Genomic DNA, 16,545 nt, shown 5'->3' with positions numbered 1-16,545 from the left:
TGCCATTGAGCAGGGAAATCATTTAGTAAAACCAGATTAAATCTCTCTCAGTAAAATGACAATTTCATATACATGCCTTCCCACTTTCTGATAGCCAGCTGCATAATAAGAACCATTTAAAGTGATGCTGTCATACAGTATTATTTTTCAGGATTATTCTGAGAGTCCCTTAAATTTTTTTTTCTTTTGTTGCATGAACTTAAATTTATTACCTAAAATATTATTAAAATAACTCTTAGTGTCCTTCACTCAGTCTTCCGTGATAAGAACTTTCTTTTGCTTTCTAAGACTGTTTCCCAGGATAATGTCCTGTAGATGGTGTCCTGGGCGTTTTAGCTTAATTAGCAGATTGTGATACCAGTCTCTCTACTATTCCTCTTTCCTCAGTTTGCATTTTCCACATTCTATTATCGTCCATGAACTTGATCTCATTTAAAGTTGCCCCTTCCATATGGCAGGCACTTTTGATTGATTTGTTTTTACCATATTTTCCCGATGAATCCTGAGTCAGAAAAGAATCCGAGACATTTCTTGTTCTTCCACAGCATATGTGTGTTTGGGCGCTAAGGGGGCGGGTGTGGGAGATTGAGTTTGGCTCACAGGGGTTGGATGGGCAAACGTGAGCTGCACACTGATTGTCATTATCATGTAGGTTCAAGTGCTGATGGCTCTAGAAGCAATTTCTCATTTCAAATCAACTTGCTTGCTGCGTAACCAGATTCCTTTCCTCTTAGGTAATCACAGACCTGGAGGAGCAGCTAAACCAGCTGACGGAGGACAATGCTGAGCTCAACAACCAAAATTTCTACTTGTCCAAACAACTTGATGAGGCCTCTGGCGCCAGTGATGAGATTGTACAGCTGCGAAGCGAAGTAGACCATCTCCGCCGCGAGATCACGGAGAGGGAGATGCAGCTCACCAGCCAGAAGCAAGTAAGGATTGTAAACAATGTCAGAGACTTCCCCAGGAAACTTGGAACCCCTTTAGATTTTAGAGGAGGTGCCAGTTGCATCTCCCCCAAGGGTTCTCAGACTGAGCCTGTCCAGTAAAAGGGCTCTTTTTTATAATCATGTCTGTGTTTGTTTGTTTGTTTGTTTGTTTTTTTGCTGTACGGGGGCCTCTCACTGCTGTGGCCTCTCCCGTTGCGGGGCGCAGGCTCCAGACGCGCAGGCTCAGCAGCCATGGCTCACAGGCCCAGCCGCTCCGCGGCATGTGGGATCCTCACGGACCAGGGCACGAACCCGTGCCCCCTGCATCGGCAGGCGGATTCTCAACCACTGTGCCACCAGGGAAGCCCATGTCTGTGTTTTGAAGGCTTGTGGGTTTTAAAAATGGCTTTTAGAAGTGTCTAGTTGGTTTGGGGTTTTTTTTTTGTTTTTTGGTGGCTCCGCACAGCATGCAAGATCTTAGTTCCCCACCATCCCTATGGAACCCGTGCCCCCTGCAGTGGAAGTGCAGAATCTTAACCACTGGACTGCCAGGGAAGTCCTTTGTGTGGTTGTTTTTGATTTTGATTTAAAACCATTAAAAATAGAATGCTTCTGTGAGCCACTTTATTTTTATGTATTTATTAAAAAAAATTTTTTTTTGGCTGTGTCGCATGGCCTATGAGATCTTATTTCCCCTACCAGGGATTGAACCCTGGCCCTTAGCAGTGAGAGCTCCGAGTCCTAACCACTGGACCGCCGGGGAATTCCCGAGCCACTTTATTGTTAAGTGTGGTCTCTTTTCCCTGGTCTTCCTCCTGGTTCTTTCTATAAGATGACGGCAGAAATGGCCCTTCATCCATTCTTGTCTGGTCCCCTCATTCTGTAGGAGAAAAAGATAGTGTCTTTCAGACCATAGTTGGAAATTCCTGCTTTTCTGAAACTGATCTGACAAAAGTAACATCTGGGAAATCCTCATTTGATACAAAGCACAACTCAGTGATACTGATTTGCAGACGATGGAGGCTCTGAAGACTACCTGCACAATGCTGGAGGAGCAGGTCATGGACCTGGAAGCCCTGAACGACGAGCTGCTGGAAAAAGAGCGGCAGTGGGAGGCCTGGAGGAGCGTCCTTGGTGACGAGAAGTCCCAGTTTGAGTGTCGGGTTCGAGAGTTACAGAGGATGCTGGACACTGAGAAGCAGAGCAGGTGGGACTTCCTGTTGGTAGAAAGCCAATGGCAGGTGACAGCAGCAGGATCCAGCTCAGAGCTACCAGCAGGGTAACCGATTGTCCCAGCTTGGCCAGCACTGAGCAGTGTCCTGGGACATAAGACTTTCAGTGTTAAAACTGGGAGACTCTTGTGCAAACCAGAATGGGTCTGTCATCCTCATTGTAAATACAGACAGTGCCATTTGGCAGTAGATGGTGACCACTTACCCCATGCAGGGCCCTGGGAGTCAGCAGGGAGAATATCTCAGTGCTTTCTTTGTAGAAACTCTTTTCTCGGGTTTCTAATCATTGTGACCATGTAGCAAGACCATCACTGTTTCTATCCTGGTCATTTGTGATGCAAGTTTGCCTTCTACACCAACCTTGGCATTATTGACAGTTTGGGCCGGATGATCCTTTGTTGCGGGCACTCTTCTGTGCGCTGTAGGATGCCGAGCTGCACCCCTGGGCTTGCCCCACTAAACCCGAGTAGTGGCTCCTTCCTCCTGTTGTGACAATCCAGAACATCTCCACACATTGCCCAGTGTCCCCGGGGGGGCAAAATCACCCCCAGTTTGAGAACAACTGCTCTATAAGAACAGTTTTTTTTTTTTTTTCCATTTCTTGGTAGGAAATAATTTCTGGTAGTATCTTTTCTCTGTGTTCCCACAGTCCTCCCAGCATAGAATTCCCTTCCTGCCGGGGTCACAGGTGTGAGGGTTGTGTACTGCATGCTGCTGGGGATGCTGTTTGCACTGAAGACGTCATAGATATGAAGATTTATTATGACAGTTTAACATCTCACAGCAGCAGTTTTTGCACTAACAAAATCAGTATATTATGACAGTTTACCAACAGATGGAAGTAAACAGTCTTAAAGAACATGTGCCTTTCTTAGTTTGTGCAGAGACACCTATGGGCTGGTATTCGCCCCGTGGCTTCATGTCTGCCCAGCTGAATCCTATCCCTCCCGCCATAACCTCGCTAATATCACCTTCCTCTGAAACTTGCCTTCCTGCGGTACTCTCAACTCCTTTCTTTTGGCTGCGTTGCGTCTTCATTGCTGCGCGCGGGCTTTCTCTAGTTGCGGCGAGTGGGGGCTACTCTTAGTTGCGGTGCACGGGCTTCTCATTGTGGTGGCTTCTCTTGTTGCGGAGCACGGGCTCTAGGTGCGTGGGCTTCAGTAGTTGCAGCATGCGGGCTTCAGTAGTTGCAGTGCATGGGCTCAGTAGTTGTGGCGCACAGTCTCTAGGGTGCGCGGGCTTCAGTAGTCGTGGCTCTTGGGCTCTAGAGCGCAGGCTCAGTAGTTGTGGCGCACGGGCTTAGTTGCTCCGTGACATGTGGGATCTCGGACCAGGGCTTCAACCTGTGTCCCCTGCATTGGCAAGCAGATTCCCAACCACTGCATCACCAGGGAAGTCCACTCTGAACTCTGTAAACAAGATAAACTATACCTGGAAATATTTATCATTTATTAGGACTCTATCAGATTCATTTTAGTATTTCCCACATTTGCTTGATCATAAAGTAGACTCATCACTGTCTTGGATGTATAATCTGTGCTAAATCAAACTAGAAAAGACTGGAAGCAAAGAGGACCTATAAGTTTCAAGAGAAACTGGTAAAAATCTTCCCCTTTTAGACATCTTCCCATTTAGGGTACTTGCTGATGTAAGGGGGCTGCTGGTTTAAGACCTTCTGTTGCTGTTTCCCTCCAAACTCTTGGGCTCCCCCGTCCTCACCATACGTTCTGGCTGCCCTCACACAGACCCCCTCCCTCCCACCTGCAAGTCCAGCCTTTATGCCAGCTGTTTCTAGAATCCTTCAGAGACAGTTTTGGGGACGGAATCTGACCATAGCATCAAGAAATTCACAATCACACGTGGAAGGTGTAATCATGGGCTGTGCTTGGGAAGACATTTCATGTATACTTTCAGGGGCAATTGTGAAAGATCTTGGCTACCCACCCCCGTTTCTTTCCTCCCTCTATTTTGGTATTATGTGGGACCTGAGATGAGTAAAATATAATTCTTAATTGTCTTCAAGAGGCTAAGAGTCTACTGGAGGAGGTAAACTACGCCTAAAATAGAGAGTGGGCTGTGCCAGGCGAGAAATACCTTTATGCTCAGGGGACAACAAGGAGAGGTTGCTTCTGAGAGGGAAACTGGGAAAGGTTCTAAGGTGGACGTGGTCTTTGAGTTTACCCTTGAAGTCTGAGTAAGATTTGGATTTGTTGGGTGGGGAAGGAGAGCTGCCAGTGGAGGAGCCTGTACAAGCCCAGGTGTGGAAGCAGCAAAGCATAAGACCTAAAGGGGGGAGGGGCAGTGATTTTTCTAGTTTGCTTCCAGTTTTTCTATTCTTTCACCTTATTTACAGATATTGATACATCTGTCAGGTTCAAGTTTCAGTTTCTTGAGGAGCACCCAGAACACTTCACCTCTTGCATGTACTTTAAGGAGAGGAAGTGTTTGCTCACATGGGGCTTTGCGTGGCCCTCCGCACCCTGTGTTCCTTCAGCAGGCCCTCATTCCCTTCCTGCTCCCGTAGGAGGGTGTGACAGTCTTGTGACGTCTTCTCCAACCCAGTTGCATTTGGAAAGATGCCTTATCGCCTTCAGCCTTTCCAAGTGCATATATATTCACAGGAACTTTACCTGTGAAGAGTATTTTTACCCAGGGCCTAAAGTGGGTCACATCTTCACTCTGAACGTGGTCAGAAAACAAGACATAATTCAGAACAAGGGGTTGGGTTGGGTTGGGTTGGGCATCTCGCCAGCCCACAGTCTGTTTGGTTGCTTAGCAGGGCCCGAGCTGGACCAGCTCCCTTCCTGCAGGGCGGCGATGGTGGGGCTTCTGAACGTGCCCATGTTTCCCCGCAGGGCGAGGGCCGATCAGCGGATCACCGAGTCGCGCCAGGTGGTCGAGCTGGCAGTGAAGGAGCACAAGGCTGAGATTCTGGCCCTGCAGCAGGCTCTCAAGGAACAGAAGCTGAAGGCCGAGAGTCTCTCCGACAAGGTCAGCCCCTGTCCCTCCTGCCCTTTAGATACACGTGTGCACCTCCTTTTAGCAGGTATGCCTGACACACAGTCACATGCGATCAATGGTCAGCATGTTTCATAAACAGAGTCGTGCGATTATGCTTCCCTGTGGGCCGCCCTCTGTTGCCAGTAGCGTGGGTGAGGGGGGCAGGTATTAGGGTGTCAGAGTCGGTCAGTGACTTCCTCACATCTGCCTGTCAGGGCCCCTGAGGTCGGGATTTTGATCTGGGTGCACGACACTCTTGCTTTCTGGCATTTGATTTCTAGACGCCTTCATGGGTCTAATGTCGAACATCCTTGGGGAGCGGGGAGTGTTGAGGACTCATGCTCATCCCATTGCTGCAATGACAGGAAGCCTCAGCCTCTCTGGGTTCTAAGTCCAGGGACACGGTAGGATCTGAGGATGGTGCAGGTTCTCAGTATTTCACGTTGGAAATACACGTGTTCTGTCCACCTAGCACTCTGTATTCTGTATTTACAAAGTGACATACCAGTGTTTGGAGATTTTTATCTAATCTTAAAAGAGATTTCGAATAGGTGCTTCAATATTATAGATAGCAAAAGGTCTGAGGAATTTCATGTATACGCATAACCTCGTACATACACACCCTTTTGCACACACACACATAATATAAAGTAGAAATCTAACCTCTGAATTTTGTGTAACTTTGTAATTTCATGATTATAAAAGTGATTATTTGGGGTCATTGCGGAAGATATAGAAACCACAGAAAAGTCAAGAAAAAAATGACTGGTAAGCTGTCATCACTGTTATCTTGGTGAATTTGTATATACATATAAATATTTATTTATAAATTTAGGTTCTTACTATATAAACAGCTTTACATATTTTTGTAAACATCACATAACTAGGGTCTTTTCCTGAATTAGTGAATCTTTTCTGAACATGTAGTTCTAGAAACATCAATTACACAGAGCCACCTAGTTTTTATTTTTTATTTTTTTGGCGGTACGCAGGCCTCTCACTGTTGTGGCCTCTCCCACTGCGGAGCGCAGGCTCCGAACGCGCAGGCTTAGCGGCCATGGCTCACGGGCCCAGCCGCTCCGCGGCATGTGGGATCTTCCCGGGCCGGGGCACGAACCCGTGTCCCCTGCATCAGCAGGCGGACTCTCAACCACTGCGCCACCAGGGAAGCCTGAGGCACCTATTTTAATGATTCCACTTGTGTTGAAAATTTGAGTTTCTTCCATTTTTTTGTTTTTGCCATCATAAATAACACTGTGATGAACATAAATCTTTATGGACATCTGTGATTATTTTCTTACCAGAATTTCATAGAAATAATATGATCAGATTCAAGGCTAGAGCTTGTTACTCAGGAACCCTCCTGGTATTGGCTTACTATTTTTTTTAACCATAAGGAAAGTAAATATATTATTTGACCGTGAGGAAAGTAAATATATTATTTAGAGATAAATGAACCCTTTTGTGTTTAGCTTGAAGGATATTTTTTTTTACCTGACTGTTCTTAAAGTATTCTATAGCAAAGTCCTACCCATCCTTTAAGACTCTAGACATTCTGACCCCATCTTCTCTTGACGACTAGTCTTTCAGGATGAATTTCTCTTCTCCGTACCTCTTATCAAAATCTTCACCTGACAAAGCAGTCACTATTTGTATATGTGTCTAGTTATGGCGCCACCCTCTGCCTTTGTGACCTGATGTAAGATCCTTGAGAGAGCTTGTCTGTCCTTTCATCCAAAGCTCCTGATATTATCCTATGCGAGTAGTAAGCATTCAGAATGTGATTATTTAATTCAGCCAAAGCATGTCAGATAAATAAATTCTTGAGAAGTCATCCTCCTACATATGACCCATCCCTTAGAAATAATATTCTCTCCTCATAGAATAACGCACATAAGGCTTATCTATGACATGGACATTTGTCATATACTTTTAAAAAACCAGTATTTATGTTCTGACCTTTAGAACTTGATTATTCTTTACCTGAGAAGGTTTGTGGATATTTGCAGAAGTTGTTAGCGTCTGACATTACTAAATGTGGTGTCACGGCCAATTTTTTCCAAATGTCCAGCTCAATGACCTGGAGAAGAAACACGCCATGCTTGAAATGAATGCCCGAAGTTTACAACAGAAGCTGGAGACGGAACGAGAGCTCAAACAAAGGCTTCTGGAAGAGGTGAGTGTAAAACGCCGGGCAAATAGAGCCGGGTGGACTCTCAAGTGAATATCTGTTGTCTTCAGGTGGGCAGATCCAAATTAAGGTGTTCAGATTTCAAAGTGGAATTTTCCAGGAAGAGTAAGGTGGTCACCGGATACTTCCTTTTTTAAAAAAATTTTATTTCATTATATCTTTTTGTTTTATTATTTATTTATTCATTCATTTATGGCTGCGTTGGGTCTTTGTCGCTGCGTGGGCTTTCTCTAGTTGCGGCGAGCGGGGGCTACTCTTCGTTGTGGTGTGCAGGCTTCTCGTTGCGGTGGCTTCTCTTGTAGCGGAGCGTGGGTTCTAGGTGCGCTGGCTTCAGTAGTTGTGGCTCGTGGGCTCTAGAGCACAGGCTCAGTAGTTGTGGTGCATTGGCTTAGTTGCTCCGCGGCATGTGGGATCTTGCCAGACCAGGGCTGGAACCCGTGTCCCCTGCCTTGGCAGGCAGATTCTTAACCACTGCGCCACCAGGGAAGTCCCGGATACTTTCTTAAAGGTGTTTAACACGTTAAAAGAATGTGTCACGAAGGCCGGGGTCCTCTTTGTCATTGTGTCCTCCCAAATGGTGCTTAATGGCGTGTCTAGTACACAGCGAGTCTGTACCAGGTGGAAGTTTATTAAATATGCAGGCACATGGATATTGAGTTAATTCTTCTTTAGAGTTTATGTCCAAAGTACATGACGTTTGCAGGCTGATAGGACAACCATGTAATTAGCTTTGTGTACGGGGCAGAGACCTGATCAGATTACACTGAGTGCCAAATCTCATGAAGGCTTTTGAACACCCAGTTAATTCAGTTTAAAAAAATGATGCCGTGCTTTTGAGACACAAAACAAAAAGCTCAAATTGGTCTCCTAAACCAATCCATTCCTTATATTATTTCCTGTACCTTTTAACAGAATTCTGAAAATCTCTGTTTAAACTGATGACAACTTCCCACTCCCAACCAAAGCCCTGGTTTAGTTGAATCACTGATAATTCGGCTTTGTTCATTAGAATTGACCTATCAGGACAAATGCACTTTATAAAGATATTTCACAAGAAGTTGGACTCCAAGAGTGTTCTGTTTAAGCCACAGTGAGCCTGACGGTTGAATTAGCCAGATTATCTATTCTGGTGAATTGAGGTTTTATTGTGTGCTACCTGTAGCCCCTGAGGGGCTCTGCTGGTAGAAATATTATGACTATACTATTAAGTTCGAAAAGTATGGTGAAAATTTTGCAGGTGAATGTAAAATGTTTTATAGAATGAGGCTTTAAAAAATATGGGTGGGAGTTTTGGAAAGTCCTGGAGATGGATGATGGTGATGTACAGCCATGTGAATGTACTTACTGCCACAGAACTGTGCAATTAAAAGTGATTAAAGTGGTAACTTTTATGTACATTTTACCACAACAAAAAGTTTTTAAATAAAATCAATTACACACACACACACACACACACACACACACACACACACACACACACACACATACACGTGGGTGGGAAATTCACCAAAGGTGACTAAGAACATTATAATAGAAATTGACAAATCACCCCGGTGGTCAGATAGAGAATGATGGTCTTTTATCTGGAATGAATAGGCAACACCCCCACTTGAGGCACCTGTTGGAAACAGGAGGAACAGAAATAATCAGTGTTCTCGCCTGTCCTCTTTTCCTTTCAAGGAAGGAGGCCCCAACAGCTCAGTGCTTTGGTCCGAGGTTACATGGTGAGTCAATGGCAGGGCTAGGAAGAGCAGGCTGGAATCCTGATTCAGTTCCCTTGTTCTCACTTCTAAAACTACCTGGGAACGTTTCCAGTTCTCCATTCTGCACCTCACAGAGGGCTTTTTGAGCAGATGTCTGTCTGGCTGCCATTGAATGGGAGGCAGATCTCACTGACAGCCGAAACCATTAGGGAACTAAGAACAATCTTTATTGTCTGGAACGCAGCTGGCATGCTGGCTTGTGGTGGGCCCTCTGTAAGCAGGAGACCGGGGGCTCAGCCTGGCTCTCCCCTCCAGCAGGTGCAGGTTCTTGTAAATGGGGTCAGAATCAGTGCCTCAGAGTTGGAAAGAATTTTTGTGTGTCATTTAGTGCCAATTCCCAGCACTTGCACCGCTGTTTCCTTTATTATTTCTGTCTTGGGCACTAATGGATCTTTCTCCCAGATCTTTTCTCTCGGGCCAGAAATGGCCTCAGAAGCTTTTCTGACACTGCCCTTTACAGGCATGATTAGTCTCTTGGACGTGATGCCAGAGCTCAGAGTCCACTTGCTAATCCTGTCGAGTTAATCCCCTTCCAAGGTAGAGAGTCCCTTTCCCAACCCTCCTCATAGGTGGGCCTCGGTGAACCTTGGCCTCAGTATCAAAATTTAGAGTGACTTTAGACATCCCAGCTCATTTTTCTGGCACCTGTAACTCTTGAAAAGTCCTTTCTTATTGTAAACTAAAGCCTGTAACTTCCAACCATTGGTTCTATTACATCGAAGCATTTGAAAACAGGGTGTAGTCTCATATTTCCAACCAAAGTAGGAGGTTAATACTGATTAATGATCAAATCACTTGACTAGTAATCAAAATAACTAATGTTTAATTAGCACGTACTATGTGCCAGGTGCTTTTCTGAGTACTTTCCATGAATTAACTCCTATAGTCCTTGTGACACTTCTGTGAGAGAACTACTACTTTTTATTTTATCATCTCTGTGACAGCTGATTCGATATCTCTGTAGCTTTCCCACTCCATATTCCCTTCTCTTTTCTAAATGGAACACTTGAAATCCTTCCATGTTTGGGATGTTCTTTTCTGATAGATTTATCTTTCCGAAGAGAGTTTCTAGAAGGCCCTGTGGTTTGAACAGCACAGAATAGTGGGTTATCTCCACTTCCATTCTGGGCTCTGAATATCTCTGCCAGTGACGCAAGCTCTTTGTGTGGCTTTAGCACACTGCTGACACCCATCGATCTGTTAAATCACCACCAGCCCTTCTACAAGTTTTTTTTTTTTTTTAAACATCTTTCTTTATTCAGTTGATATTAAACCTTCTCTTGTTGGTTTTGACCCATCTTCCCAGCCACCAGAGTTGTTTCATGCTCTGGTTCTGTCATCTAGTTCCTTTGTGCTTCCACCCAGTTTCCTGTCACCCTCGTAAAATTGGGGGACAGATCTAAGCACGTGGCTAGAGCCCTCTTTTCATTCTAACACTGACTGGGAACAGCCTCCATTTACCTCTCTCTGGGAAGCAGGTTAATGGTTTTGTAAAACATTTCATTGAGCACAGATGTCACTCTTGTTTTCTATTGTAGTAAATAAGTAGCCTATTTCCTGGAAAGCTAATGGACAGTTGATGTGTTGATTCTAGAGAAATATTTTGGGCCTGGCTGTCACCAAACAGAGTCTTGTCCCTAGCACTTGTTTCTCTGCTTCCTGCCTAGTAATTAGTGTTGTCCTAAAATAGTGGAGAGAAACTAAAGTGGATAATTTGCAAGAAGTAATCATTTGTGCTACAGGGGACAGATAGCTCCCTGGAGGAGGTTATCTTAGCTGTTTTCTCTCTTTCTTTCCCTGTATTTTAGGGGGTTCTGTGGTTTGATTCAGAAATTCCAGGTCACGCACACAGGGCAGGTGATCATAAGTTAGTATCCTGCTTTATGGAGGACTGATGGGGAGAGGCTGTCGGAGTAGGTTCGGGCAGGAAAGGAAGATGGAAAGGTGAGGGGGGGCGCACCTGAACGGGATGGAGGGAAGAAAGACAGACGAAGGAGGCAGTGCTAAGATTCATTGAGCATGTGCTGTATGCTGGGCACTGTGCTTGGTGTGTCAGCCAGTGAAGGGAGTTATTACCCCCACTTACAGATGAAGAGACTGAGGGTCTGAGAGGCAGTGAGCTGCCCCTGGTCACAGGACTGATAAGAGTTAAAGTCAGGATTTGAACCAGGGTCTGGAACGTTCTAAAGCCCAGGTTCTTTTCCATGACACCATGATGCCTCAGGGAATCAGCTGCCTCTCAAGAGGAAGGGCAGGTGAGGAGTAGAAATGGAAAGACAAGCATCGGTGGAGGGAAGAGAAATAAGGTAGCGAGGTTTCAGCAGATTCCGAGGTCATCAGTAGCCTTTGGCCGGCTGGGGCGTGGGCCACCGAGGTTTGCCCTCGCCTGCTAGGAAACTCCCGTGCTGATGGTTATAGCTCTTTACCAGCCCTTTGTCCTTAAGGCCGCAGAGGCTCTAGGCCACCAGGGAAGGGATTATTTGGGCCACTGGTGGTGTGGTTAGATTGGACCCAAGGGGTTGGGTGAAATCAAGCAGCATCTTGTCAGGATAGCTGCTCTTTCTTGCTTTTTAGAAACAGAAGCATTTTAGGAAAGAGAGTCATAAACCCAGTATCTTTATAGCCTGCTCTGTTTTCTGGTTGACTTCCATTGTAAAAAAAATTGGAGAGAGATTTCCAGCACAAAGCGATTTCCAATGTCCTAAACAAATAAACGTTTTCCTTGGGTTTTACCGACACTTGTACTGAACCTGGGATCTTCCTTCCTCCCCACATGGTAGAAATATCTCCTGCGACTGTGGCTGTTGGTGTGCTTGTTGGTCCCACACCCTGACGAGGTGCTGTTTGAGTTAGAGGTGCTATGACCCTTTGTTTTTTTTTTTAATCAATTTATTTATTTGTTTGTTTTTATTTTTGGCTGCGTTGGGTCTTCATTGCTGTGCGTGGGCTTTCTCTAGTTGTGGCGGGCGGGGGCTACTGTGTTGCCATGCGCGGGCTTCTCATTGTGGTGGCTTCTCTTGTTGCGGAGCACGGGCTCTAGGCACATGGGCTCAGTAGTTGTGGCGCACGGCCTTTGTTGCTCCGTGGCATGTGGGATGTTCCCAGACCAGGGATCGAACCCATGTCCCCCGCATTGGCAGGCAGATTCTTATCCATCGTGCCACCAGGGAAGCCCTGACTCTCCTTTGTATATTCCACATGGAGAATCACAAAGTGAGTTCTCTTAACAGCAATTGAGATCTTAAAGAAAAAAAAATAAGGACAAATCAGAACGTGGCTGTCATGGCATTAAGTCATACTGCCTTAGATGTCAACTCAGATGGCCCGTACTATGAAGTACCAAAATACCCTTAACTGCAACTCTGATTGGGAAGGCAGACCCACCAGTCTGGACTTCCTGTTGCAGTGGGCACCTTGTGCGTGGCTGGCCATCAGAGAGTTCTGTGCCAGCTCTTTTTAACTGCACGTGTGTCATTTTGGAATAGCAGACAGTTGGTCATTCCGGAATGAGCCGAGCTTTTGGTGCCATGTCTGAAATTAGTTTGTAATAGGGACAGTGAGGGAGCACGTTGCTTTGTGTGTGGTATGAAGCCTCTCCTGCCTCTCTTCCCACCAGCAAGCCAAGTTACAGCAGCAGATGGACATGCAAAAGAGTCATATTTTCCGTCTGACTCAAGGGCTACAAGAAGCTCTAGATCGGGCTGATCTGCTGAAGACAGAAAGGAGTGATCTGGAATATCAGCTAGAGAACATTCAGGTGAGAACTGGCAAAGGGAACTTAAAGGGTCTGCAGGAGCAAAGCATGATGGCCAAAAGCCATCTGTCTGGTCAAATGGGCAGTATCTTCATGTTGTGTGTTTTTCCCAGTATTTTATTATGAAAATTTTCTAACGTTCAGAGAAGCTGGGAAATTTCTATCATGACCACCCTCTAGATTCTCCTACTTGCCATTTGCTATTTTTTGCTTTTCACATTTCTGTGCGTACTTCAGTCCATCTTTTTTGGGGGGATGGTGGGCAGTAAGATCAGAACTAAGTAAATAAAAATTGGCCCAGTGTGGCTTGGGTTGAATTTTTCGTATGTTAATATTGTAACAACTTTATTTTTTATTTTCTTAAAGTACCGAGGTTAAAAGTATACTTCTTTCGGTGTCTGAGGTGCTTTTCGTTTTCACAAATTTTAGGTTCTCTATTCTCATGAAAAGGTGAAAATGGAAGGCACTATTTCTCAACAAACCAAACTCATCGATTTTCTGCAAGCCAAAATGGACCAACCTGCTAAAAAGAAAAAGGTGGGTCAGAGGGTTTGAAAAGCGGGGAGCTGACAGTTTTGCTCAATCGTGGTGATTCTATAAAGACCACTGGGATAGATAATCCTAGGAACATCAGAGAAAACAAAATGCATCTTGTTTTGTTTGGGGTTGAAAAAGAGGCTTTGGGATCATCAGAATAGCTCTTCAAGAGAAGCTATCACTCTCGAGTCTGTAATACACCATTTTGTGTTCATGGCCTTTAAAGTTGTCATGCCTTCCTCTGTGAAGGCAGTGATAGTTTTTTCCCAGGCAGCTGGGGTGGGGAAGGTAGCAGAGAGGAAGGTTTATACTCAGGTCAGCGTCCTGGACTCCAGAGGGGTTCCCTGCTCACATGTACAGGACTCTGGAGAGATTACAGGTCACTTGTATGGGATTCTAGACAGAGAGGGGTTCTTAGGTCATGGGGATAGGATTCCAGAGGTTTTAATATGTCATCTGTATGGGGCCGTAGAAGGATTCTCAGGTCACGTGTACGGGACTCCAGAAAAACTAGCCATCATCTGCTCAGTTCTTCTGATTGGCTCAAGAAGAGACTGGGACCCAGAGAGCTGACGTGACCTGCCCAAAGTGTCTGACTGGATAGCTGTCCCTTCCACGGGGTGCGGCTCCATCTCTTTAAAATTGTAACATATAAATTGAAAACAATGACCAAAAGAAACAGATGGACAGGGTGATATATAGGCACACATGGGAAGATTTTTAATAAGCCCAAAGCATGCTTCCCTGAACCACTGAAGGTTTGGTCATGTGTTCTCAGTTCCAGAAGGTCTCTAAGGAGCTTGAAGCTTCTTCCCAAGGCACCCAGATGCCAGAGTAGCACTGGCGGTGGTACAGGGAAGGCCTCCGATGACAGGATACCGGGGAGTGGGCTGAAGGAGGCGGCCGGTCTCTTGGTCCCTTTGTTCTCTTTACGGGAAGGCACCAGAGCAGCAGTGGTGGTTGTGGAGGAGGGTTTCCTTGTGTGCTGTGTGGCCGTGCCTGTTGGTGCTGATGATACGGAATCTATTTCATTTCATCAGTGGACTGTTATCTGAGTTTGTCACTTGATGTAGTCAGGGTGCTTCCGTGTATTTTTTTGGTTAGTTTTCACTCCCATTACCCTACGTTATACTTTTCTTTCCCATGTACAATACATGTTCCATTTGCATGTTTTTTGCATAAGCCCCTTGTGGTGACATTATTTTAGTATTCCATTTTTTAATTTTTTTTGCTGCCTTTAAAAAAAAAAAACTCATCTCTGTATCTTGTAACTAAGCATCACGAGACAAATTCAAGGCGAGAGTGATTTCTGAACCATGTCTCCTTTCCATCCTCCACTTCCACTTTTTGAGGGTAAAGGCTCAGGAAATGGCTCTCCTTCTTGGGAATGCTAAAGGAAGAGGTGGTGGCAATTCAAGCATCTCTGACCCTCTCGGTGAAAACTTCCACGCCCCTATTTTTTTTCCAGCCGGCTGGGAGGGGCTGTGGCTCGGTCCCCCCCTCCCCCTTCACATGCCATTTTTACTAAGCCCGCTTGCAGTGAGTATGTGCCCGGCTCCCGTGGTCTGCTCCTCCCGAGGCAGAGTTCCTTTCACTAGTTCCCAGTGCCAATTTCCAGGAGTTAGGAGATATCTCTGTTTCCATTGCTAGGGTTTATTTAGTCGACGGAAAGAGGACCCTGCTTTGCCCACACAGGTTCCTCTGCAGTACAATGAGCTGAAGGTGGCTCTGGAGAAGGAGAAAGCTCGCTGCGCGGAGCTCGAGGAAGCCCTGCAGAAGACCCGCATCGAGCTCCGCTCCGCCCGGGAGGAAGGTACGGGTGCCCTCGAAGCCAAGTGCGGTGGACGAGGCAGAGGACCGATCTCAAGGAGATTGGCCGAGACTAGTTCAGCCTCGTGGTGACAGCCCAGACATCCCGCGTCTGAACGATTCACGGCATCCTTGGCATTGCCGATCGGGCACCCTGTGTGTCCTTTTGGTCTCGGGCCTTTGATAGCCAGCCCCCGGGGCGGTCCACCTGGTTGGGGCCTCTCGGGGACCCTGCTAACCGAAAGGCGTTGGACCCGTCTCTCCCCAGCAGCCCACCGGAAAGCCGCAGACCACCCGCACCCGTCCACGCCGGCCACCGCCAGGCAGCAGATCGCCATGTCCGCCATCGTGCGGTCGCCCGAGCACCAGCCCAGCGCCCTGAGCCTGCTCGCCCCGCCGTCCAGCCGCAGGAAGGAGTCTTCGACTCCAGAGGGTATGTCCTCAAAAGGGGCCACTGGACATGCATCGACATTTTTTAAAATGGACTGAGAAATGCAGACCTAAGGTGAAAATGACAAGTAATAACACTAAAGGATAAAGAGTAAGAAGTCAGCCTTCTCCCCACCCCGGTTCCCTTACCCAGAGTCAACCATTGTGCTCTTCTAGCCATCGTTCATGCACATAACTGCATGTCTGTATTATGCAGGTGTCTTATATAATCATCTTTAAGAGGCAGGAGAAAATAACATATTTTTCTCAGTCCTTTTGTCTTTCATAAATATCATAGCCCACTGTCTCCAACCCCCGGGCTGTGGACCGGTACCGGTCCGTGGCCTGTTAGGAACCGGGCGCACAGCAGGAGGTGAGCAGCGGGCGAGCGAGCGAAGCGTCATCCCCGCTCCCCATTGCTCGCGTTACCACCCGAACCATCCCCTACCCCCCGCCCCCCGCACCGGTCCCTGGAAAAATCGTCTTCAACGAAACCGGTCCCTGGTGCCAAAAAGGTTGGGGGCCGCTGCTATACACTGCAGAACATCTTTCTTCTTTTAGTTAAAATGCTGTCTTAGCCAGTTTCGTGGATCGACCCCGTCCTTCTAGAGGGCTGTGTGGTCTTCCATGGTGGGAGGTATATGATTCACCTATTAATCCAGACCCCTGTTGATGGGCATTTAGGTTATTTCCAGTTCCTTGTTTCCATACGTATCCTGCAGTGAATACCCTGCAGCTCTGTGGGTGCTACAACTGTAGGGTAAGTCCTTGGGAAATGAATCAGGTTAAAGGTTATGTTCATTTTGAAAGTTGATAATTTGTGCCAATTTATACCAGTGGTGTGAGGAGTTTTACTTTGTGGGCTTAAAAGTACTCTGTTCACCTAGAGACGGAAAGGACT

General features: G+C 46.3%; 1 protein-coding gene across 8 annotated transcripts in view; it reads left to right on the top strand.

Annotated features, from left to right (window-relative positions):
- The window catches only part of CIT (citron rho-interacting serine/threonine kinase), a 173,994-nt gene that overhangs the window by 136,182 nt on the left and 21,267 nt on the right, over positions 1-16,545 (top strand). For 5 of the 8 annotated variants that reach the window (XM_032654115.1, XM_032654110.1, XM_032654111.1 and 2 more), the window contains 8 exons: positions 735-932; positions 1,943-2,136; positions 5,017-5,152; positions 7,233-7,337; positions 12,732-12,872; positions 13,299-13,406; positions 15,057-15,219; positions 15,484-15,648. In XM_032654115.1, the coding sequence (XP_032510006.1) occupies positions 735-932; positions 1,943-2,136; positions 5,017-5,152; positions 7,233-7,337; positions 12,732-12,872; positions 13,299-13,406; positions 15,057-15,219; positions 15,484-15,648 (1,210 nt within the window). The remainder of the gene's footprint in view (positions 1-734; positions 933-1,942; positions 2,137-5,016; positions 5,153-7,232; positions 7,338-12,731; positions 12,873-13,298; positions 13,407-15,056; positions 15,220-15,483; positions 15,649-16,545) is intronic. The other 3 variants (XM_032654114.1, XM_032654113.1, XM_032654109.1) reach the window with 1 other exon arrangement.

This window comes from Phocoena sinus, chromosome 14, assembly GCF_008692025.1.
Source record: "Phocoena sinus isolate mPhoSin1 chromosome 14, mPhoSin1.pri, whole genome shotgun sequence".
NCBI lineage: Eukaryota > Metazoa > Chordata > Mammalia > Artiodactyla > Phocoenidae > Phocoena > Phocoena sinus.
Note: the sequence above shows the minus strand (reverse complement) of the source record. Positions and strands in the feature narration are given on the sequence as shown.